Source organism: Sander lucioperca, chromosome 2 (genome assembly GCF_008315115.2).
Source record: "Sander lucioperca isolate FBNREF2018 chromosome 2, SLUC_FBN_1.2, whole genome shotgun sequence".
NCBI lineage: Eukaryota > Metazoa > Chordata > Actinopteri > Perciformes > Percidae > Sander > Sander lucioperca.
In genome coordinates this window covers 49,183,706-49,208,705 of record NC_050174.1, presented here as the reverse complement: position 1 = coordinate 49,208,705, position 25,000 = coordinate 49,183,706, and the positions used below count along the sequence as shown (strand labels likewise).

Here is a 25,000-nt window from a genome sequence, read left to right as displayed (position 1 = left end):
AGAGACGAGCAGCCTTCTTAGTGTCCTCTCTCTCTGTAACAGTAGAGACGAGCAGTCTTCTTAGTGTCCTCTCTCTCTGTAACAGTAGAGACGAGCAGTCTTCTTAGTGTCCTCTCTCTCTGTAACAATAGAGACGAGCAGTCTTCTTAGTGTCCTCTCTCTCTGTAACAGTAGAGACGAGCAGCCTTCTTAGTGTCCTCTCTCTGTAACAATAGAGACGAGCAGCCTTCTTAGTGTCCTCTCTCTGTAACAATAGAGACGAGCAGCCTTCTTAGTGTCCTCTCTCTGTAACAATAGAGACGAGCAGCCTTCTTAGTGTCCTCTCTCTCTGTAACAATAGAGACGAGCAGCCTTCTTAGTGTCCTCTCTCTCAGTAACAATAGAGACGAGCAGCCTTCTTAGTGTCCTCTCTCTGTAACAATAGAGACGAGCAGCCTTCTTAGTGTCCTCTCTCTGTAACAATAGAGACGAGCAGCCTTCTTAGTGTCCTCTCTCTCTGTAACAATAGAGACGAGCAGCCTTCTTAGTGTCCTCTCTCTCAGTAACAATAGAGACGAGCAGCCTTCTTAGTGTCCTCTCTCTCAGTAACAATAGAGACGAGCAGCCTTCTTAGTGTCCTCTCTCTGTAACAATAGAGACGAGCAGCCTTCTTAGTGTCCTCTCTCTCTGTAACAGTAGAGACGAGCAGCCTTCTTAGTGTCCTCTCTCTCAGTAACAATAGAGACGAGCAGCCTTCTTAGTGTCCTCTCTTTCTGTAACAGTAGAGACGAGCAGCCTTCTTAGTGTCCTCTCTCTCTGTAACAGTAGAGACGAGCAGCCTTCTTAGTGTCCTCTCTCTCAGTAACAATAGAGACGAGCAGCCTTCTTAGTGTCCTCTCTTTCTGTAACAATAGAGACGAGCAGCCTTCTTAGTGTCCTCTCTCTGTAACAATAGAGACGAGCAGCCTTCTTAGTGTCCTCTCTCTCTGTAACAGTAGAGACGAGCAGCCTTCTTAGTGTCCTCTCTCTCTGTAACAATAGAGACGAGCAGCCTTCTTAGTGTCCTCTCTCTCAGTAACAATAGAGACGAGCAGCCTTCTTAGTGTCCTCTCTTTCTGTAACAGTAGAGACGAGCAGCCTTCTTAGTGTCCTCTCTCTCTGTAACAATAGAGACGAGCAGCCTTCTTAGTGTCCTCTCTCTCTGTAACAATAGAGACGAGCAGCCTTCTTAGTGTCCTCTCTCTCTGTAACAATAGAGACGAGCAGTCTTCTTAGTGTCCTCTCTCTCTGTAACAATAGAGACGAGCAGTCTTCTTAGTGTCCTCTCTCTCTGTAACAATAGAGACGAGCAGTCTTCTTAGTGTCCTCTCTCTCTGTAACAATAGAGACGAGCAGCCTTCTTAGTGTCCTCTCTCTCTGTAACAATAGAGACGAGCAGCCTTCTTAGTGTCCTCTCTCTCTGTAACAATAGAGACGAGCAGTCTTCTTAGTGTCCTCTCTCTCTGTAACAGTAGAGACGAGCAGTCTTCTTAGTGTCCTCTCTCTCTGTAACAGTAGAGACGAGCAGTCTTCTTAGTGTCCTCTCTCTCTGTAACAGTAGAGACGAGCAGCCTTCTTAGTGTCCTCTCTCTGTAACAATAGAGACGAGCAGTCTTCTTAGTGTCCTCTCTCTCTGTAACAATAGAGACGAGCAGTCTTCTTAGTGTCCTCTCTCTGTAACAATAGAGACGAGCAGCCTTCTTAGTGTCCTCTCTCTGTAACAGTAGAGACGAGCAGCCTTCTTAGTGTCCTCTCTCTCTGTAACAATAGAGACGAGCAGTCTTCTTAGTGTCCTCTCTCTCTGTAACAATAGAGACGAGCAGTCTTCTTAGTGTCCTCTCTCTGTAACAATAGAGACGAGCAGCCTTCTTAGTGTCCTCTCTCTGTAACAATAGAGACGAGCAGTCTTCTTAGTGTCCTCTCTCTGTAACAATAGAGACGAGCAGTCTTCTTAGTGTCCTCTCTCTGTAACAATAGAGACGAGCAGCCTTCTTAGTGTCCTCTCTCTGTAACAATAGAGACGAGCAGCCTTCTTAGTGTCCTCTCTCTGTAACAATAGAGACGAGCAGCCTTCTTAGTGTCCTCTCTCTCTGTAACAATAGAGACGAGCAGCCTTCTTAGTGTCCTCTCTCTGTAACAATAGAGACGAGCAGTCTTCTTAGTGTCCTCTCTCTGTAACAATAGAGACGAGCAGCCTTCTTAGTGTCCTCTCTCTGTAACAATAGAGACGAGCAGCCTTCTTAGTGTCCTCTCTCTCTGTAACAGTAGAGACGAGCAGCCTTCTTAGTGTCCTCTCTCTCTGTAACAGTAGAGACGAGCAGCCTTCTTAGTGTCCTCTCTCTCTGTAACAGTAGAGACGAGCAGCCTTCTTAGTGTCCTCTCTCTCTGTAACAGTAGAGACGAGCAGCCTTCTTAGTGTCCTCTCTCTCTGTAACAATAGAGACGAGCAGTCTTCTTAGTGTCCTCTCTCTCTGTAACAATAGAGACGAGCAGTCTTCTTAGTGTCCTCTCTCTGTAACAATAGAGACGAGCAGCCTTCTTAGTGTCCTCTCTCTGTAACAATAGAGACGAGCAGCCTTCTTAGTGTCCTCTCTCTGTAACAGTAGAGACGAGCAGCCTTCTTAGTGTCCTCTCTCTCTGTAACAATAGAGACGAGCAGCCTTCTTAGTGTCCTCTCTCTGTAACAGTAGAGACGAGCAGCCTTCTTAGTGTCCTCTCTCTCTGTAACAATAGAGACGAGCAGCCTTCTTAGTGTCCTCTCTCTCTGTAACAATAGAGACGAGCAGTCTTCTTAGTGTCCTCTCTCTGTAACAATAGAGACGAGCAGTCTTCTTAGTGTCCTCTCTCTGTAACAATAGAGACGAGCAGCCTTCTTAGTGTCCTCTCTCTGTAACAATAGAGACGAGCAGCCTTCTTAGTGTCCTCTCTCTGTAACAATAGAGACGAGCAGTCTTCTTAGTGTCCTCTCTCTGTAACAATAGAGACGAGCAGCCTTCTTAGTGTCCTCTCTCTGTAACAATAGAGACGAGCAGCCTTCTTAGTGTCCTCTCTCTGTAACAATAGAGACGAGCAGCCTTCTTAGTGTCCTCTCTCTCTGTAACAGTAGAGACGAGCAGTCTTCTTAGTGTCCTCTCTCTCTGTAACAGTAGAGACGAGCAGCCTTCTTAGTGTCCTCTCTCTGTAACAATAGAGACGAGCAGTCTTCTTAGTGTCCTCTCTCTCTGTAACAATAGAGACGAGCAGTCTTCTTAGTGTCCTCTCTCTGTAACAATAGAGACGAGCAGTCTTCTTAGTGTCCTCTCTCTGTAACAATAGAGACGAGCAGCCTTCTTAGTGTCCTCTCTCTGTAACAGTAGAGACGAGCAGCCTTCTTAGTGTCCTCTCTCTCTGTAACAATAGAGACGAGCAGCCTTCTTAGTGTCCTCTCTCTGTAACAGTAGAGACGAGCAGCCTTCTTAGTGTCCTCTCTCTCTGTAACAATAGAGACGAGCAGTCTTCTTAGTGTCCTCTCTCTCTGTAACAATAGAGACGAGCAGTCTTCTTAGTGTCCTCTCTCTGTAACAATAGAGACGAGCAGTCTTCTTAGTGTCCTCTCTCTGTAACAATAGAGACGAGCAGCCTTCTTAGTGTCCTCTCTCTGTAACAATAGAGACGAGCAGTCTTCTTAGTGTCCTCTCTCTGTAACAATAGAGACGAGCAGCCTTCTTAGTGTCCTCTCTCTGTAACAATAGAGACGAGCAGCCTTCTTAGTGTCCTCTCTCTGTAACAATAGAGACGAGCAGCCTTCTTAGTGTCCTCTCTCTGTAACAATAGAGACGAGCAGCCTTCTTAGTGTCCTCTCTCTCTGTGACCACGGAGCTGCTGCAGCGCGTCTTCCGTGGTCTGTACAGCTTCAGGTTTATAAAGGACGTGCTCTGCTGTCGACATGCTGCAGCAGATGTGTCCCGTTTATGTTCTGTGTATTTCTGTCGTAGTTTCGGGTTTCCACCTCCGCTGTAGAGTAACGTACAGCCACTTCCCTAAACTTTGTCTCATTCAGAGACCAGAGACCCAACCGGGGCTCTGAGTCTGTCAGGAGGTCTGAGATCTACCGTCTCAGCAGAGCAATCACGTAATGCACAGCAGACTATGGTGCAGGTAGATTATTTTCTGAAATATAGTGACTTTATTCTTGTAATAGCCTATTATAACTTTATTTTTCTCAAAATATCACGACTCCTCCAAATCACAGAGATTATAGATGGGATGAGTTATATTTTGAATGTGCTCAAAGTTTTGGACATGAGAAGAAATCTTGCTCAAACACATCTGAAATATTACAGTCCGGGGGTTTATTAATTCATTAAAATTAATTCATGTATCATTGAGGTGAATAATTGTCATATGTATATTTAAGGAGGTTACTTCCTCAACAAAAGATACAAAAGAGGAGGGAGGAGTAAATGATGCTAGGCTACATGTGTGCTGACTCAGATAGAATTACAAAAGTCGATCTAAAGGAGAATAAATAGATGAAAGTAATACAGAATGCCTGAGAGCCTTACTGCATTATATTCCATTATGTTTTATATTTGGATTATAATCTATGTTTCCCTTTATATAAAGATATTCCCAGCATAAATTGATTCAGAAAAAGGTAGAAATAGGTGGATAAAAATTCACCTGAATGCAGGAAATGAAGTGTTAAATGGTCAAAATGTTCAGGGGGTACAGCTGAGGTAGAACACATACACAATATAATATATAATATACAGCTGAGGTAGAACACATACACAATATAATATATAATATACAGCTGAGGTAGAACACATACACAATATAATATATAATATACAGCTGAGGTAGAACACACACACAATATAATATATAATATACAGCTGAGGTAGAACACATACACAATATAATATATAATATACAGCTGAGGTAGAACACATGCACAATATAATATATAATAAACAGCTGAGGTAGAACACACACACAATATAATATATAATATACAGCTGAGGTAGAACACATACACAATATAATATATAATATACAGCTGAGGTAGAACACATACACAATATAATATATAATAAACAGCTGAGGTAGAACACATACACAATTTAATATATAATATACAGCTGAGGTAGAACACATACACAATTTAATATATAATAAACAGCTGAGGTAGAACACATACAGGGATATACTCTGGTACTTCTTACCTTAAATCATTTCCACGCTGTGTTTTCAGGCGTGTGAGACTCGGGTGAGGACCGTCGGCCAGGAGCTGCTGTCCTCTCTGCAGGACGTGGACCTCAGGTTGAACACCCTGAAGGACAGAATGGAACAGCTGGAACAGCTGCAACACGTCACTCTGCAGGTAACCCAGAGTTTGGTTGGTGCTCCAGCTGCAAAGATGAATGGATCAGTTATCAACTGGGGGTGTGTGTGTGTGTGTGTGTGTGTGTGTGTATATTTCTGTGTGTGTGTTCAGGATGTGTGTGTTCTCTGGGACGAGGTAGAGGAGGAGGTGAAGATGAAGAAGATCCGGATCGTTGAGCTGAACCACAAACTGACTGAATCTGAGACTCAACGGACCAACGAGGTCAGACTGAGTTTAACATGTGGAGGAACGAGATTAAACACAAAGACAGAAAGACACAAAGAGCCATATCTATATATATATATATATATATATATATATATATATATATATATATATATATATATATATATATATATATATGTATCTTATATCTTACACCCAGCACAGAGCAAAGCCAGACACAACTGTCTTTGCTAGTTTAAGACCAACGCATGTGTCAGTTTCGGCATTTAAATAACAAACGCACCTGCTCCCATCTGTGGCCCATGGGTGTGCTGGTCTTACAGGGAGGTGTGTTCAGGTGCATTCTGGGCGTGCTGGTCTTACAGGGAGGTGTGTTCAGGTGCATTCTGGGAGTATTGCTATCTTGAGGCAGCGGGAAGTGATCGTGTCATTGACCAACAAAAACCTGGTCTAAAGTCAATAACGCAGCATTTCATTGTTATTTTAACAGAGCATTAGTAAAATGCTCCTAGGCTCGTGCACAGCGCACACACTATGCTTGTTACACACACAGAGACACACAGCAGCACACACACACACACACACACACACACACACACACACACACACATGCAGAAGATTACAAATAAAATATTACGGTGTAAATCCTCCATCATAATAGCAATGCTCCAAGGTCCAAACGCGCCTGGCTTTTAAAGGGAATGGGAGATGATCTCTGATTGGTTGATTGCATGTTACGCCCAAAACACCCCTCTGATTAATGAAGACACTAAGTACAACCCTTTAGAACCATGCACACGGACACTTTTTTCTGCCGTCAAACTAGCAAAAGTGGATTTGGACACGCCCTAAACACACCTGCACCAGGTGCTTCACAACGTGACCTTAGATCGATAAAATAGGGCCCGTAATGTTTGACCTATTTACGAGATCTCCAGACCCCCTGGAGGGAATTCTAGTTTAGTTTGTGAGAATTAAAGATAAAAACTCAGCTCCAAAAAGAAAAGAGAGCCATCAAAAGGCTTTTGAACTTTTTGCAATAAGAGAGCCTTCCTTTTCTAACTTTGGGTTCCCTTCCAAAGAGCAGCTTCATGATTAGTTTGAACTTGTGACAAACACACATCTGGATTTAGCTGTTGAAACAATCAAACCCATCACTTCAATCTGATCACACACAGAACTTCAAATAAATCAATAGAACATATGTAGGTCTCAACACTACGTGTGTGTGTGTGTGTGTGTGTGTGTGTGTGTGTTTCCGTGCGTACTCGTACATGTTGGTGTGACGCTGTGTTTGTCTTGTAGATCCGAGCTGTGCTCAGGAAGTACTTCCAGCTGCTGGAGAAGATCGGCTTCCTGCCTCCTCCGGACGTCTGCAGACTGATCCACAGCGAGGCCACGGTAACTATGATCTCATTAATTCAATTCAATTCAATTTTATTTATAGTATCAAATTATAACAAGAGTTATCTCGAGACACTTCACAGATAGAGTAGGTCTAGACCACACTCTAATGATCCACAGCGAGGCAACGGTCACTCTGATCTCACGTCATTAATGATCCACAGCGAGGCCACGGTAACTCTACTCTCACGTCATTAATGATCCACAGCGAGGCCACGAGAATTGCATTTTTTTTAAATTGAAAAACAAAAATTCTCAGATGTCCTCTGTGTCTCAGATGTTGAACCAGTCTCTGCTGGCGAACCGTCGCAGCGTGGCTCGTCTGCTGCTGCTCCTCCAGGAGGAGAACCTGCAGCAGGAGTCTCTCCTCCGTCTGCACTGGGAGGACTGCCTGGGCCGCTGGAGGAGGAGCCGCGTCCGCCAGGTCATAGACCGCTTCAGGTGGGTGATAGTCCAGGTTATAGACCGCTTCAGGTGGGTGGGGGTCCAGGTTATAGACCGCTTCAGGTGGGTAACTGGTCCAGGTTATAGACCACTTCAGGTGGGTGGGGGTCCAGGTTATAGACTGTTTCAGGGTCCAGGTTTTTAGCCTTTAAATCCACTTTGTTATGTCTGTTTGTGTCTGCTGTTTACTGCTCAACAGCAGTAACAGTATAAATACTCGCTGTACTGCAGTTTCCAGCAGCTGTAACAGCTGTATTGTGTTGCAGGAGTGTGTGCAGCAGCGATGAGGAGCAGCAGCCGCCCTCGGGTCAGCAGCTGCTTCAGGAGAGGAAACGAGCTCTGACAGAACGGCGTGATGACATCATCTACAAGATTTGGTAACAGCGGAGTCTTCTGATTGGTTCACTTTGTCTCTGACACACTCAGTGTGTAGACATACAGTTTAAAAACACCTGAAATCAACTGGGTAAACTCTGCACACGCTCCGTAGATCAGAACCAGACCCAAACAGACTCTACACGCTCCGTAGGTCAGAACCAGACCCAAACAGACTCTACACGCTCCGTAGGTCAGAACCAGACCCAAACAGACTCTACACGCTCCGTAGACTAGAACCAGACCCAAACAGACTCCACACGCTCCGTAGGTCAGAACCAGACCCAAACAGACTCTACACGCTCCGTAGGTCAGAACCAGACCCAAACAGACTCTACACGCTCCGTAGACTAGAACCAGACCCAAACAGACTCCACACGCTCCGTAGACTAGAACCAGACCCAAACAGACTCCACACGCTCCGTAGGTCAGAACCAGACCCAAACAGACTACACGCTCCGTAGATCAGAACCAGACCCAAACAGACTCCACACGCTCCGTAGACTAGAACCAGACCCAAACAGACTACACGCTCCGTAGATCAGAACCAGACCCAAACAGACTCTACACGCTCCGTAGACTAGAACCAGACCCAAACAGACTCCACACGCTCCGTAGACTAGAACCAGACCCAAACAGATTCCACACGCTCCGTAGACTAGAACCAGACCCAAACAGACTCTACACGCTCCGTAGGTCAGAACCAGACCCAAACAGACTCTACACGCTCCGTAGTTCAGAACCAGAACCCAAACAGACTCTACACGCTCCGTAGACTAGAACCAGACCCAAACAGACTCCACACGCTCCGTAGCCAGAACCAGACCCAAACAGACTCCACACGCTCCGTAGACTAGAACCAGACCCAAACAGACTCTACACGCTCCGTAGTCAGAACCAGAACCCAAACAGACTCCACACGCTCCGTAGACTAGAACCAGACCCAAACAGACTCTACACGCTCCGTAGTCAGAACCAGACCCAAACAGACTCCACACGCTCCGTAGACTAGAACCAGACCCAAACAGACTCCACACGCTCCGTAGGTCAGAACCAGACCCAAACAGACTCTACACGCTCCGTAGTTCAGAACCAGAACCAAACAGACTCTACACGCTCCGTAGACTAGAACCAGACCCAAACAGACTCCACACGCTCCGTAGACTAGAACCAGACCCAAACAGACTCCACACGCTCCGTAGGTCAGAACCAGACCCAAACAGACTCCACACGCTCCGTAGGTCAGAACCAGAACCAAACAGACTCTACACGCTCCGTAGACTAGAACCAGACCCAAACAGACTCCACACGCTCCGTAGGTCAGAACCAGACCCAAACAGACTCCACACGCTCCGTAGGTCAGAACCAGACCCAAACAGACTCTACACGCTCCGTAGGTCAGAACCAGACCCAAACAGGCTCCACACGCTCCGTAAACTAGAACCAGACCCAAACAGACTCCACACGCTCCGTAGACTAGAACAAGACCCAAACAGACTCTACACGCTCCGTAGGTCAGAACCAGACCCAAACAGACTCCACACGCTCCGTAGGTCAGAACCAGACCCAAACAGGCTCCACACGCTCCGTAGACTAGAACCAGACCCAAACAGACTCTACACGCTCCGTAGGTCAGAACCAGACCCAAACAGACTCCACACGCTCCGTAGGTCAGAACCAGACCCAAACAGGCTCCACACGCTCCGTAGACTAGAACAAGACCCAAACAGACTCTACACGCTCCGTAGGTCAGAACCAGATCCAAACAGACTATAGAGCTCCGTAGGTCAGAACCAGACCCAAACAGACTCTAGAGCTCCGTAGGTCAGAACCAGACCCAAACAGACTCTACACGCTCTGTAGGTCAGAACCAGACCCAAACAGACTCTACACGCTCCGTAGGTCAGAACCAGACCCAAACAGACTATAGAGCTCCGTAGGTCAGAACCAGACCCAAACAGACTCTACACGCTCCGTAGTTCAGAACCAGAACCAAACAGACTCTACACGCTCCGTAGACTAGAACCAGACCCAAACAGACTCCACACGCTCCGTAGGTCAGAACCAGACCCAAACAGACTCCACACGCTCCGTAGACTAGAACCAGACCCAAACAGACTCTACACGCTCCGTAGTTCAGAACCAGAACCAAACAGACTCCACACGCTCCGTAGGTCAGAACCAGAACCAAACAGACTCTACACGCTCCGTAGACTAGAACCAGACCCAAACAGACTCCACACGCTCCGTAGGTCAGAACCAGACCCAAACAGACTCCACACGCTCCGTAGACTAGAACAAGACCCAAACAGACTCTACACGCTCCGTAGGTCAGAACCAGACCCAAACAGACTCTACACGCTCCGTAGGTCAGAACCAGACCCAAACAGGCTCCACACGCTCCGTAGACTAGAACCAGACCCAAACAGACTCCACACGCTCCGTAGACTAGAACAAGACCCAAACAGACTCTACACGCTCCGTAGGTCAGAACCAGAACCAAACAGACTCTACACGCTCCGTAGGTCAGAACCAGACCCAAACAGGCTCCACACGCTCCGTAGACTAGAACCAGACCCAAACAGATTCCACACGCTCCGTAGACTAGAACCAGACCCAAACAGACTCTACACGCTCCGTAGGTCAGAACCAGACCCAAACAGACTCTACACGCTCCGTAGTTCAGAACCAGAACCAAACAGACTCTACACGCTCCGTAGACTAGAACCAGACCCAAACAGACTCCACACGCTCCGTAGGTCAGAACCAGACCCAAACAGACTCCACACGCTCCGTAGACTAGAACCAGACCCAAACAGACTCTACACGCTCCGTAGTTCAGAACCAGAACCAAACAGACTCCACACGCTCCGTAGACTAGAACCAGACCCAAACAGACTCTACACGCTCCGTAGTTCAGAACCAGAACCAAACAGACTCCACACGCTCCGTAGACTAGAACCAGACCCAAACAGACTCCACACGCTCCGTAGGTCAGAACCAGACCCAAACAGACTCTACACGCTCCGTAGTTCAGAACCAGAACCAAACAGACTCTACACGCTCCGTAGACTAGAACCAGACCCAAACAGACTCCACACGCTCCGTAGACTAGAACCAGACCCAAACAGACTCCACACGCTCCGTAGGTCAGAACCAGACCCAAACAGACTCCACACGCTCCGTAGGTCAGAACCAGAACCAAACAGACTCTACACGCTCCGTAGACTAGAACCAGACCCAAACAGACTCCACACGCTCCGTAGGTCAGAACCAGACCCAAACAGACTCCACACGCTCCGTAGGTCAGAACCAGACCCAAACAGACTCTACACGCTCCGTAGGTCAGAACCAGACCCAAACAGGCTCCACACGCTCCGTAGACTAGAACCAGACCCAAACAGACTCCACACGCTCCGTAGACTAGAACAAGACCCAAACAGACTCTACACGCTCCGTAGGTCAGAACCAGAACCAAACAGACTCCACACGCTCCGTAGGTCAGAACCAGACCCAAACAGACTCCACACGCTCCGTAGACTAGAACAAGACCCAAACAGACTCTACACGCTCCGTAGGTCAGAACCAGATCCAAACAGACTATAGAGCTCCGTAGGTCAGAACCAGACCCAAACAGACTCTAGAGCTCCGTAGGTCAGAACCAGACCCAAACAGACTCTACACGCTCTGTAGGTCAGAACCAGACCCAAACAGACTCTACACGCTCCGTAGGTCAGAACCAGACCCAAACAGACTATAGAGCTCCGTAGGTCAGAACCAGACCCAAACAGACTCTACACGCTCCGTAGTTCAGAACCAGAACCAAACAGACTCTACACGCTCCGTAGACTAGAACCAGACCCAAACAGACTCCACACGCTCCGTAGGTCAGAACCAGACCCAAACAGACTCCACACGCTCCGTAGACTAGAACCAGACCCAAACAGACTCTACACGCTCCGTAGTTCAGAACCAGAACCAAACAGACTCCACACGCTCCGTAGGTCAGAACCAGAACCAAACAGACTCTACACGCTCCGTAGACTAGAACCAGACCCAAACAGACTCCACACGCTCCGTAGGTCAGAACCAGACCCAAACAGACTCCACACGCTCCGTAGGTCAGAACCAGACCCAAACAGACTCCACACGCTCCGTAGACTAGAACAAGACCCAAACAGACTCTACACGCTCCGTAGGTCAGAACCAGACCCAAACAGGCTCCACACGCTCCGTAGACTAGAACCAGACCCAAACAGACTCCACACGCTCCGTAGACTAGAACAAGACCCAAACAGACTCTACACGCTCCGTAGGTCAGAACCAGATCCAAACAGACTATAGAGCTCCGTAGGTCAGAACCAGACCCAAACAGACTCTAGAGCTCCGTAGGTCAGAACCAGACCCAAACAGACTCTACACGCTCTGTAGGTCAGAACCAGACCCAAACAGACTCTACACGCTCCGTAGGTCAGAACCAGACCCAAACAGACTATAGAGCTCCGTAGGTCAGAACCAGACCCAAACAGACTCTAGAGCTCCGTAGGTCAGAACCAGACCCAAACAGACTCTAGAGCTCCGTAGGTCAGAACCAGACCCAAACAGACTCTAGAGCTGTATGAAACATGCAATAATACAAAGTGAATTGACTCTTGTTGTTAATTAAAAGCATGTTAATAAGCCAGCTCACCATGTCTGGTCCTCACTGTGATGTCCTCTCAGTGGTCTCCTAGTGAAGTTGAGTTGGACCCCACTGAGCTCTGCTGAACAGTCTCCGTCTTCTCCCTCTTTCCAAGTTGTTGTGATTTTGACAAAGGTCAACAGAGAGAAAGTGTCCCTTTCTGACCAGATCAGACATCCAATCAGTGTCTCTGTTTCAGCTCTCTGGTCCCGCCCTCCTGCTCCACTGCTCTGGTCTCTGATTGGTTCAACCAGCTGACAGCCGTCAATCAACAGATCGGTATTTCTTCCATCGTTTAAACTTCTTTAATCTCCTCTTCCTCTTCTGCAATATATACTTTACATAGTGATATGGTGTGTGTGTGTGTGTCTGTCTCTGTGTGTGTGTGTGTGTGTGTGTGTGTGTGTGTGTGTGTGTCTGTCTCTGTGTGTGTGTGTTCAGACAGTCTCCATGCTGACTCCCTCCATCAGCTGCGTTGTTCTTATGAACAGAAGTGGCAGGATCGGCTGGCAGAGGTGGAGCGCTGCAAGGTCAGAACTCTTATGTTAGTTACATTAATAAGTTAAATATCATATTCCCATTTATGAGGTATAGGCAGAAGAAATCCTCATTTGTTCTCCTAATGAAGTCCTATAAAGACAGAACCGGTTCTAAGTGTTGTTGTCCTGCAGGAGGAGCTCTCAGCTCTGCAGCTGTCGGAGGACGAGGTGAACGACATCGTCAGCTCTCAGCTCCTCACTCTGATTGGACGGAGCCAGAGTCACGACGAAGAGCGATTGGCTGCTTTAGATGTCAGTAGAGCAGCAACTATGAGGCTTATCTTCACGGTGGATGAGTGTCTGGATGAATGGATGAATGGATGAGTAGTTCTGTCCCTAAAATGAGGATCAGTGATTGATGTCTACTTTCTTCACCAACTCAAAGATGTCCAGTGTCCCAGAGGAGAGAAGACACTAGAACATGTTCACATTTAACACGCTGACATCACACACGGTCACCTGATTTATCATAAAGAAATGACTCTAACTGATGAATGGATTATTAAAATAGTTAATAACTAATCCATGAATCTCACTTCATGTTTCATGTAGTTATAGAGATCAAACAGCCCTACCTATGGAACCTGATCTGTCTCTCTCTCTCTCTCTACCTGTCTGTCTCTCTGTCTGCCTGTCTCTCTGTCTGCCTGTCTCTCTGCCTGTTTGCCTGTCTGTCTCGCTCTCTCTCTGTCTGTCTGTCTCTGTCTGTCTGTCTGCCTGTCTCTCTGCCTGTTTGCCTGTCTCTCTCTGTCTGTCTCTCTGTCTGTCTCTCTCTCTATGTTTGCCTGTCTGTCTCTCTGTCTGCCTGTCTGTCTGCTTGTCTGTCTGCCTGTCTGCCTGTCTGTCTGTCTGTCTCTCTCTCTCTCTGTCTGTCTCTCTCCCTGTCTCGCTCTCTGCCCGCCTGTCTGCCTGTCTCTCTCTCTGCCTGCCTGTCTCTCTCTGTCTGTCTCTCTGCCTGTCTGTCTGCAGTGGTGTTATGACTCTGTGGCCCGTGGAGCTCTCCGTCTCAGCAGGTGTGTGTATGTTGTGCTGCGAGGAGCAGCGTTGCTATGGGAGACCCACTGCCTCAGCTTAGAGAGGAGAGAAGAAGAAGTCCAGCAGCAGCTGGACGGGCTGAGACGCTCCCAGCACAGACAGAAGAAGGTAGGTCTGGAGCCTCTCCCATGATGCTTTGCTGCTGTGTGGTCACAGGAACGCAGGAGGCGGAGCCTGAGAGAGACAGGTGAAGCGTCCTTCTAGCTACCGCCTGTTACAGCGGTGGGGAGGCTCTCCCATGATGCTTTGCTGTTGTGTTGTCAGAGGAAGAAGATGCGTCTGGACGACCTGCTGGCTGGACTCCGTCAGGAGAGCAGCGAGGACGCTCTGAAGACGTCTCTGGACAAAACTGTCCACTACCTGCAGGACGTCCAACACAGGTACACATGCTAATGCTAATGCTAACAGAGGGTCTCTACAGCAGCTTCCTGGTTTCTATGATTGCTAGACGACAGTCTGGACTACCACCAGTCACCTGATCAGTCACCTGACCAGTTGCCTGATCAGTCACCTGATCAGTCACCTGACCACTCACCTGATCAGTCACCTGACCACTCACCTGATCAGTCACCTGATCACTCACCTGATCAGTCATCAGGTGACTGATCTAACCAGTTCACATCTCCTGATACACACAACGCTTCACACACACCTCACAACAATCCTCACTGAGACACACACACACACACACACAGAAACTGAGACACACACACACTGAGAGACACACACACTGAGAGACACACACACACACACACACACACACACACACACACACTGAGAGACACACACACACACACACACTGAGACACACACACACACACACACACACACACACACACACTGAGAGTAACCCACTAGCATCAAACCCATATTTCAGCCTTTCTTTCTTTCTCAATAGTTTCTCTAAAGAAGAGATATATATTTTATAATATACCAATGTTTACGTACGGTAAACAAGAAGGAATGAAAATCAGCAGTGTGCTTCAATATAGTACTTTGTCTCTAGTAATTTATGGAATTACTGAACAAACAATCTAAAGGTACATAACAGTAAAACGTACTGTATACTAGGGACGTCCAGATCCGATCACGTGGTTTCAGACTCGATCGGAATCGGACGTTACCTCCCGATCAGGACTGGGGTATATATGTATATATATTCTCATTATTTTTTAACACATCTATAGTTATGCGGTGGCCCAGAGTTAGACCCTTTTGACTCCACACAGAAACAGCAACGCGTGCGGCATGACATCACTTTGTTGCAGAGACGCTATTGGTTAAATGCCGGCAAAGTAGAACACGGAAGCAGCTTGAAGTGGAGAGCGCGAGTATGTCTGCGGTCTGGAGGTATTATAAAGTTGATGACAACAACATTGCCGTAGCAAACTGTGAGATCTGTAACAGAAGGGCTCTGTTTGTTAACAGAGTTGTTGAATGTTAAAATAAGGTGAATTAAATAAAAAATAAGGAACATCCTGGATCTGTTTTTTCGCTCTTCTTTATTCTTTTTTTATATATTATAGAAGTATCGGATCGGGACTCGGTATCGGTAGATACTCAAAATCACATGACTCGGACTCGAGGGCAAAAAAACCTGGTCGGGACATCCCTACTGTATACCAGCCACATCCAAGGTGGCGCGCGCCATCGTGACCTCAAAATGACGTAATATCCTGCAGGCGCGCTGGATTTATGGCGGCGCGCGACAAAGCAGAAACGAGAGGCCTGAATGAGTTGGCCGACAACGTGATGCCAGGACTTTCAGAGTGACTGACTCATCCGGGCCATAATCGATTATTTCTGTTTACAATTTAATGTAATTAATGCCTAACAACCGTTCTGTTTACATATTCTGGGATGTTTTGCACATTCAGGAAGTGCCACGTGCTCAGTGCTGTAGGTTTACGTATCCAGTTTATTTAGTATCTGAGCTCTGCAGAATGTTTTGTTGTTGAAGCTTGAAAAGCTATGAATTAAATATCCTATATGGCTTTAATAGAAACAGGTATTAGATGCATCGAGATATCGAATCGCTGACATGATAATCATAATCAAATCGGGAGATCAGTGAAGATTCACACCTCTAGTTAAGATGAGCTCTTTATGGTGAAGCACAACAGAGGATGTACTTCCTGCGGCAGCTGAAGAAATTCAACCTGCCAAAGACAATGATGGTGCACTTCTACACAGCCATCATTGAGTCCATCCTCACATCCTCCATCACCATCTGGTACGCTGCTGCCACTGCCAAGGACAAGGGCAGGCTGCAGCGTGTCATTCGGTCAGCTGAGAAGGTGATTGGCTGCAATCTGCCGCCGCTCCAGGACCTATACGCCACCAGGACTCTGAAGCGTGCTGGTAAGATTGTGGCTGACCCCTCCCACCCCGGACACAAGCTCTTTGAGCCACTCCCCTCTGGCAGGAGGATGAGGTCCATCAGGACCAAAACCTCACGCCACATAAACAGTTTTTTCCCCTCCGCCACTAGCCTTCTAAACAAGGCTCGGAATCCATCCTGACTCTCTCCACACCCCACCTCTGGCTCCTAATGCCACTGTACCTACTCTGCTGTAGCGTCCCTTTTCACTACTATTTAACTTATTTTACTATTTATTTAAATTTATTTTATCGTTATTAATACGTACTGTGTGTATATGTTTATACTTATATTGTTTATATCTTTTTATCCTTCTTATATTTGTATGTGTGACATGCTCCAACAACACCATGACAAATTCCTCGTATGTGCAACGTACTTGGCAATAAAGCCCTTTCTGATTCTGATTCTGATTCTGATTCTGATTCTGAATGAAAGGCTTGATCCACCAAGTAGCTCATCCAATCAGATCCAAGCATTGACGTCAACGCTGCTGCCAGTTCTGACGTTGTTTACCTTTTTCTTCTTCTTCTAGTCCGTAGAAATAGTAAAGTCGGTAGCCTTTCCTCATTAGCGCCCCCTCTGTTCAGGAGATAAACAGTCACGGCGATCCCATGACGTCACATTTGCAGGCGCCAGCTGGGCTGCGTCTAGTCTATCAGAGCCTTAAGAAAGAATAGTGACTAGTCCTTCCTCTCTCCAGCATCACACTGGATGTCTTCATCATCTCTAAATACTAATGAATGTGTGAATGTGAAAACAGTTTTACTATAGTAAAGATATAGTGTATAGCTGTGTATATAACCTCAGATATCTGACCTGGACATGTTGGTATCTTTGCTGTTTACCTGTTTCTCTCAGACGGGACAGTGTATACCTGTTTCATTCTTATTTGGTGTTTGTGTACAGAAGAAGTCTCTCTGATCTTTCTCTGTATAAATACCGTATATGTTCACTAACTAGTCTAAAACCAGACACCTGCTCAGGCCTTCAGCTGGTTCTGTTGTGAATGTGACAGCAGTGTGTTAGCATCTGAACAGAGAGCTGTAGAGCCACAGTGTTGTGGTTAAAGTCATGAGAGAAGTGTGTAGAGTTCAGAAAACTGGGTTCAAGCCATGAAAAACTAACTAGAGTCTGGTCTACATGAACTGCTGCTGTGTAGACTGGAGTTAGAGTCTGGTCCACATGTGACTCCAGTTGGGCCCGCTGTCGTCTAGCAATCAAAAAGCCTGTAAATCAGAGTTATTATAACAAAGTCAAAGTTAAACATGTTTCTAGTAAACTCAAACTAAATACAAACTAAAACCTTCAAAACTAGATCTGCAGGTTAGAAAACTCAGAAAATAAAGATGATGGTATATCATTTCTGTCTGTGTGTGTGTGTGTGTGTGTGTGTGTGTGTGTGTCCATGTGTGTGTGTCTATATGTGTGTGTGTGTGTGTGTAGCTGCAGCCAGTGTGTCTCTGATCAGTGGGAGGTGTTGGATCGTCTCCCCTCTCTCTTCCTGGAGGAGCTGCTCTCCTACAGCAGCAGCCTCAGCTCCTTCTTCCGCCTCGGACACACCTACAGACCGGTAACCACGGCAACCACACACACACACACCTACAGACTGGTAACCACGGCAACCACACACACACACACACACACCTACAGACCGGTAACCATGGCGAAAGCACAGTTCATCCTGAGGGGAACATTTCAGAATACTGTGTTCTGATCTCAGAGCTGTTGAGTGTTTCTGCTTTCTTTCTGACGGCCATGCTTCTCTACCGCAGCCCTGCAGACTGTCGGCTGTTTTGGTTTGTGTACAGTAACCATAGCAACGCACAGAGCTGGCGGTGAACAGGCAAGAGGCCGTAAACTGCCTCTTCAAATTGGCCTGAATTACAACCACTGCACAGCTCTTCTTTAACCCTTGTGCTGTCTTACCGTCGACCGTGCAACTTTGCTTTTCTGCGTAAAAAATATAAACTTTTTTTCAATGTTTTGGTCGTCTTTTTGACACTTTTGTTACTTTTCTGGATGTTTTGGAAATGTTTTGACGTTCTTAGTCACTTTTTTCCAAGTTCCACGTTTTTTCTGATGTTCTTTTATTAGTTTTTTTTAAAAGGCTATAAAATTGACTAAAACACCCAAATTGAATGAAAGTAGTGAGCTCATCATTTAATTTACTTGTGAAGAGCGTCGTATGGAACCATCCACGTTATTTATTTTGACAATTTGGTTGAAAGAAACCCACATTTCTGATATAGAAACTTTTTGAATATGGGTCAAATTTGACCCGAGGACACCAGGAGAGTTAAAAAGAAAAGAGGTGACTTTTAAAGCTGCTTGGCCTGTTACTCCGTTACTCCAGAATGATAAAATAAGTTGATGTTCCTCCTCAGAGTCCAGAAGAACTGCAGAAGCTCCTCCCATCGCTCAGTGAGCCCGGTCAGTCATTAATAATATAACGTGGTGGTGGTGGTTAACTGGGCTGGTCCAGGCTCAACCCGTCTGTTTGGTTGTTTGTGTAGAAACCAGGGAGGGAGCTGCAATACAGAAAGCACAGGAGGATACGGAGAGTCATCCAATCAGCTGGCAGAATGACAGAAACCCCGCCCAGCCCTCTCAGGATTGGCTCACTGAGGTACAGCTCTGATCCACAGACCCAAACACATCCAGGATGGAGCTCAGACTGTTCTGCTCACGGTGGACATGTGTTCACATTTTAAGTTTTTTACTTGAGTACTTGTACTTGGTACTGAAGGAGCAAAGACACAAATCTCTATATGTGTGTCTGTCTGTCTGTCTGTCTGTCTGTCTGTCTGGTGGAGATGCGTTCACATTTTAATTGGTCTAAAATCTTCAGAATATTATTTATTATCTGCTCTAGCAAAGACACAAATCTCACATATGTGTGTGTGTGTGTGTGTGTTTGTGTGTGTGTAGGCAGAGTCCTCCCTGCTGGATCTCTGTGACATCCTGAGTGATGTCACATTCACATCATCAAGAGGCGTGGCCTATAGTGGCCCTGCCTTCAGATGCCCCGCCCCCGACCTGCCGGACGACCCGCAGCAGCAGGAAACACACCTGAACCTGTTTCCTGTAGAGCTGCTCACACACACACTGAGCAGGTACACACACACACACACACACACACACACTGAGCAGGTACACACACTTACACACACACACACACACACACACACACACACACACACACACACACACACACTGAGCAGGTACACACACTCTCACACACACACACACACACACACACACACACTGAGCAGGTACACACACTCACACACACACACACACACCCACACACACACTGAGCAGGTACACACACTCACACACACACACACCCTTACCGTCTCTTTATTTCCTGTATTCTGATACATATTTGTTGTGGAAACGTCTTTATTTATGTGAAGAAAAACTAAACAATATAATGGACCATAATGCAGTCAGGGGGGGGGGGGGCTGGACCCCAAAACTAAACTATATAATTATGTGTGTGTGTGTGTGTGTGTGTGTGTGTGTGTGTGTGTGTGTCTGACGTCCAGGATGAGGACTGTGTTCTTCGACCACCTGGAGCAGCGTTTCCATGAAGTCCTCAGCTCGGCCGTTGCCATGGTGACAGACAGGAAGGAGGCGGTGCGTTCGGAGAAGGAGCTCCACCTGCAGCAGCTCGAACCCCAACACATCGAGACACACATCTACCAGCCACGCCTCGGTAACACACACACACACACACACACACACACACACACACACACAGTAACACACTAACAGTGTGGTTTTATTCTATTATGTATTTTAAATGATTTATAGTTATTTATTGTGTGGCACTTTTTAACACAGCACTTACTACTAATTTTAATGGTATGTTTGTATATGTTTTTTTAACCTCAAGGGCAAGCATTTCAGACCGTATTTTAGACCTTTAAATGTTTTAATTTTCTTTAGGATAAATAATGTTTTTAATATTGGGCTAATAATTTAAATCATATTGTGATGCCAGGCTATTTATTTACTTACATAACTATATATAAATATATTTGATTTATTTTGTAATGTGTTTGGGAGAGAGACCGGGGTAGTTGTGGAGGTGACCTTTTATTCAAACTTTTAATCTCCTGTCCGGTGGTTCTTTTAACCTGTTTAATATCCTGCCGTCTTTTAAACAGTATTTATAGAACCTAACCCGGCTTTTTGAAGGAGATTTAAGTGTTTTATCTACACCAGTGGTCCTCTTGTGCCCGTGCCCCTCACAACGCCCATCCTGGGCGTTACGTTTTAACCCTAACCTAACCATAACCTAATTCTAACCCTAAGACCAAGTCTTAACCCTCAAACAGACCTTTAACCTTGTGGGGTCCAGCATTTTGGGCCCTCAAGTATACTGTATTCCCCGGTTTTTGGACCCCACGAATATAGTAAAACAAGCACACACACACACACACACACAGAGACACACACACACACACAGAGACACACACACACACACACACACACACACACAGAGAGACACACAGAAATGTTTTACTTTAAGATCAAAACAATGACTGTGTGTGTCTGTGTGTGTGTGTGTGTGTGTGTGTGTGTGTGTGTGTGTGTGTGTGTGTGTCTCTGTGTGTGTGTGTGTGTGTGTGTGTGTGTGTGTGTGTGTGTCTCTGTGTGTGTCTGTGTGTGTGTGTGTGTGTGTCTGTGTGTGTGTGTGTGTGTGTGTGTGTGTGTGTGTGTGTGTGTCTGTGTGTGTGTGTGTGTCTCTGTGTGTGTGTGTGTGTGTGTGTGTGTGTGTGTGTGTGTGTGTGTGTGTGTGTGTCTCTGTGTGTGTGTGTGTGTGTCTCTGTGTGTGTGTGTGTGTGTGTGTGTGTGTCTGTGTGTGTGTGTGTGTGTGTGTGTGTGTCTCTGTGTGTGTGTGTGTGTGTGTGTGTGTGTGTCTCTGTGTGTCTCTGTGTGTGTGTGTGTGTGTGTGTGTGTGTGTGTGTGTGTGTGTGTGTGTCTCTGTGTGTGTGTGTGTGTGTGTGTGTGTGTGTGTGTGTGTGTCTCTGTGTGTCTCTGTGTGTGTGTGTGTGTGTGTGTGTGTGTGTGTGTGTGTGTGTGTGTGTGTGTGTGTGTGTGTGTGTCTGTGTGTGTGTGTGTGTGTGTGTGTGTGTGTCTCTGTGTGTGTGTGTGTGTGTGTGTGTGTGTGTGTGTGTGTGTCTCTGTGTGTCTCTGTGTGTGTGTGTGTGTGTGTGTGTGTGTGTGTGTGTGTGTGTGTGTGTGTGTGTGTGTGTGTGTGTGTGTGTAGCTGAGATATGGCTCCACAGACAGCAGGTGGACCTCCACTGTGAGGAGCTGTCGGAGGTGTTGGCGTCCTGCCGGGTGGAGCTGAAGGAGCTGCAGGCCTCTGTCAGCGGGAAGAACCAGGAGTTCATCGTCCGCCTGTCCAACATGGAGGACGCCGTCCTGACGGCCGACAGCAGCCAACGGTAACACCTCACAACACCATAGACACTCCTCAAATCATCACAGCTCACATACATGTGTGTGTGTGTGTGTGTGTGTGTATATATGTGTGTGTGTGTGTGTGTGTGTGTATATTTGTGTATATGTGTGTGTGTGTGTGTGTGTGTGTGTGTGTGTGTGTGTGTGTGTGTGTGTGTGCAGGCTGGAGGCTGTGAGCTCCACCCTGCAGGACTGTCTGGATCAACATATCAAAGACACCCAGCGCTGTCAGACCAGCTTCAGACAGACGGTCCACAGCAGACTGGAGGAGGTCCGCAGCAGAACTCGCCAGCTGCTCCACTCCTTCAGGTAACACCTGGAACACCTGGAAGAGCCGTGTGACAGGTAGCAGAGTGGTCCAACTGAAGAGATGTTTGTCCTCCGCCAGGTTGTTCAGTGAAGGAGGAGATTTCTCTCCTCAGGAGGTGAAGCTGTTTCAGAGGAGACTGAAGGAGGAAACCAAACAGATCAGTGTGACGGAGGAGTCCATCTACTCTGAGCTGGAGGCCTTTGAGTCCAAGAGTTTACAGCAGGTCTCACCTTTAACCTTTAACCTTTCTTAAAGGACCATTCTGCCACAAAATAAACCTAGGGGTTAATAACATATGTGTACCGAGTCCAACTACAACAATTGAAAAAATAATCAGGACTTTTAGCGTGTATAGAGCCAGCATATTTCCACCAGACTCCATATAAATAATCAGGACTTTTAGCGTGTATAGAGCCAGCATATTTCCACCAGACTCCATATAAATAATCAGGACTTTTAGCGTGTATAGAGCCAGCATATTTCCACCAGACTCCATGTAAATAATCAGGACTTTTAGCGTGTATAGAGCCAGCATATTTCCACCAGACTCCATGTAAATAATCAGGACTTTTAGCGTGTATAGAGCCAGCATATTTCCCCCAGACTCCATGTAAATAATCAGGACTTTTAGCATGTATAGAGCCAGCATATTTCCACCAGACTCCATGTAAATAATCAGGACTTTTAGCGTGTATAGAGCCAGCATATTTCCACATGTAAATGGGCCAATTAAGGGTTTATTTCAACCAAACCAGAGTGGTGATTGTTGGAACAGTGGAAAGATGAACACTAACGTGATTGTCCTGCAGGTGAAGAAGACTAAGATGTGATTGTTGCTATGGTGATATATATATATCGTGTGTGATTGTCCTGCAGGTGAAGGAGGCGTCCGGGCGCCTCGAGGAGAAACTCTCCTTCCTGAAGTCTGAGGTGGAGTTCACAGAGAAGAGCCAGAAAATCATCAGCAGCACACGAGTTCACATCAAGGCTGAGGTACCTGTCTGTCTCTATGGCTGTCTGTCTGAACCTGTGTGTCTGCCTGTCTGTCTGAACTAGAGGATGGATACCTGAACCGAGCCCGACGGTACCCGACGGGCCGGGCCAGGTTGGGACAGATGTTTAGAAATGATGTTGGGGTTCAGGTTGGACTCGGTCCCATCAGGCATGGAACATTATAAATTTAAAACAGCTGATTATTAGGTGTGTGTCTGTGTTAACGTGAGAGCTGATGACCTCATCTGGTGACATTTCTGAATGTCTTCCTCCAGCTGATTCATAAAAGATTTCACACAGACACAGACACACAGACACACAGACACACAGACACACAAACACACAAACACACAGACACACAGACACACAGACACACAGACACACAGACACACAGACACACAAACACACAAACACACAAACACAGACACACAGACACACAGACACACAGACACACAGACACACAGACACACAAACACACAGACACACAGACACACAGACACACAAACACACAAACACAGACACACAAACACACAAACACACAAACACACAGACACACAGACACACAAACACACAGACACACAGACACACAGACACACAGACACACAGACACACAAACACACAGACACACAGACACACAGACACACAAACACACAAACACAGACACACAGACACACAGACACACAAACACACAAACACAGACACACAGACACACAGACACACAAACACACAGACACACAGACACACAAACACACAGACACACAAACACAGACACACAAACACACAGACACACAGACACACAAACACACAAACACACAAACACACAGACACACAGACACACAAACACACAGACACACAAACACACAGACACACAGACACACAAACACACAAACACAGACACACAGACACACAAACACACAGACACACAAACACACAGACACACAGACACACAGACACACAGACACACAAACACACAGACACACAAACACACAGACACACAGACACACAAACACACAGACACACAGACACAGACACACAAACACACAGACACACAGACACACAAACACACAGACACACAGACACGTGTCATTAGTCTGAGAACCACATGAGATGTTAACTGACGGGCTCGATCCACACTCTAGTCTGAACCTGTCTGTGTGTCTGAACCTGTCTGTCTCTCTGAACCTGTCTGTCTGTCTGAACCTGTCTGTGTGTCTGAACCTGTCTGTTTCTCTGAACCTGTCTGTCTCTCTGAACCTGTCTGTGTCTCTCTGAACCTGTCTGTCTCTCTGAACCTGTCTGTGTGTCTGAACCTGTCTGTGTGCAGGCAGCCAGCAGTAACCAGCAGCAGTGGTCCCTCAGCAGCAGCTTGGAGGATGTCAGGAGGATGATGGAGAACACCGAGGTAACAACAGCACGACAACTTTCATCTGTTACATTAATACATCTATCACATTACATTAATACATCTATCACATTACATTAATACATCTATCACATTACATCTATCACATTACATTAATACCAATATTATGTATGTGTGTGTGTGTGTGTGTGTGTGTGTGTGTGTTTCCTGATGTTGTGTCTTTATATGTGTGTGTGTGTGTGTGTGTGTGTGTGTGTGTGTGTGTGTGTGTGTGTGTGTGTCTGCAGCTGTCTCCAGATCAGCTGTTTTCTTTGCTGTCATCAGTCAATGAAGAAGTCAGGAAGCGCTCTCAGTACCTGGACCTTCCTTTGGTAGGTCACTTCCTGTTTACATGGACCACCTCCCATCTACGCAGACCACCTGCTG

General features: G+C 46.6%; 2 protein-coding genes and 1 long non-coding RNA gene across 9 annotated transcripts in view; all 3 read left to right on the top strand.

Annotated features, from left to right (window-relative positions):
- The window catches only part of LOC116056993 (scavenger receptor cysteine-rich type 1 protein M160-like), a 1,012,348-nt gene that overhangs the window by 194,800 nt on the left and 792,548 nt on the right, over window positions 1-25,000 (top strand). The gene's annotated exons all lie outside the window — the stretch shown is intronic.
- Window positions 1-25,000, top strand: part of ccdc180 (coiled-coil domain containing 180) — a 36,320-nt gene that overhangs the window by 5,692 nt on the left and 5,628 nt on the right. Inside the window, exons 5-25 of the mRNA XM_031311507.2 lie at window positions 5,255-5,383; window positions 5,498-5,608; window positions 6,878-6,973; window positions 7,254-7,417; window positions 7,687-7,797; window positions 12,676-12,755; window positions 12,918-13,006; window positions 13,148-13,267; window positions 13,985-14,158; window positions 14,315-14,430; window positions 17,877-18,003; window positions 18,818-18,863; window positions 18,947-19,059; window positions 19,362-19,546; window positions 19,982-20,151; window positions 21,712-21,892; window positions 22,071-22,217; window positions 22,297-22,441; window positions 23,095-23,211; window positions 24,536-24,613; window positions 24,862-24,945. Coding sequence (XP_031167367.1) covers window positions 5,255-5,383; window positions 5,498-5,608; window positions 6,878-6,973; window positions 7,254-7,417; window positions 7,687-7,797; window positions 12,676-12,755; window positions 12,918-13,006; window positions 13,148-13,267; window positions 13,985-14,158; window positions 14,315-14,430; window positions 17,877-18,003; window positions 18,818-18,863; window positions 18,947-19,059; window positions 19,362-19,546; window positions 19,982-20,151; window positions 21,712-21,892; window positions 22,071-22,217; window positions 22,297-22,441; window positions 23,095-23,211; window positions 24,536-24,613; window positions 24,862-24,945 — 2,583 coding nt within the window. The remainder of the gene's footprint in view (window positions 1-5,254; window positions 5,384-5,497; window positions 5,609-6,877; window positions 6,974-7,253; window positions 7,418-7,686; window positions 7,798-12,675; window positions 12,756-12,917; window positions 13,007-13,147; window positions 13,268-13,984; window positions 14,159-14,314; window positions 14,431-17,876; window positions 18,004-18,817; window positions 18,864-18,946; window positions 19,060-19,361; window positions 19,547-19,981; window positions 20,152-21,711; window positions 21,893-22,070; window positions 22,218-22,296; window positions 22,442-23,094; window positions 23,212-24,535; window positions 24,614-24,861; window positions 24,946-25,000) is intronic.
- LOC118494641 lies at window positions 8,971-9,673 on the top strand. Its single transcript, XR_004896767.1, has 3 exons — window positions 8,971-9,348; window positions 9,393-9,465; window positions 9,625-9,673. It is a non-coding gene; the product is annotated as an uncharacterized LOC118494641 (long non-coding RNA).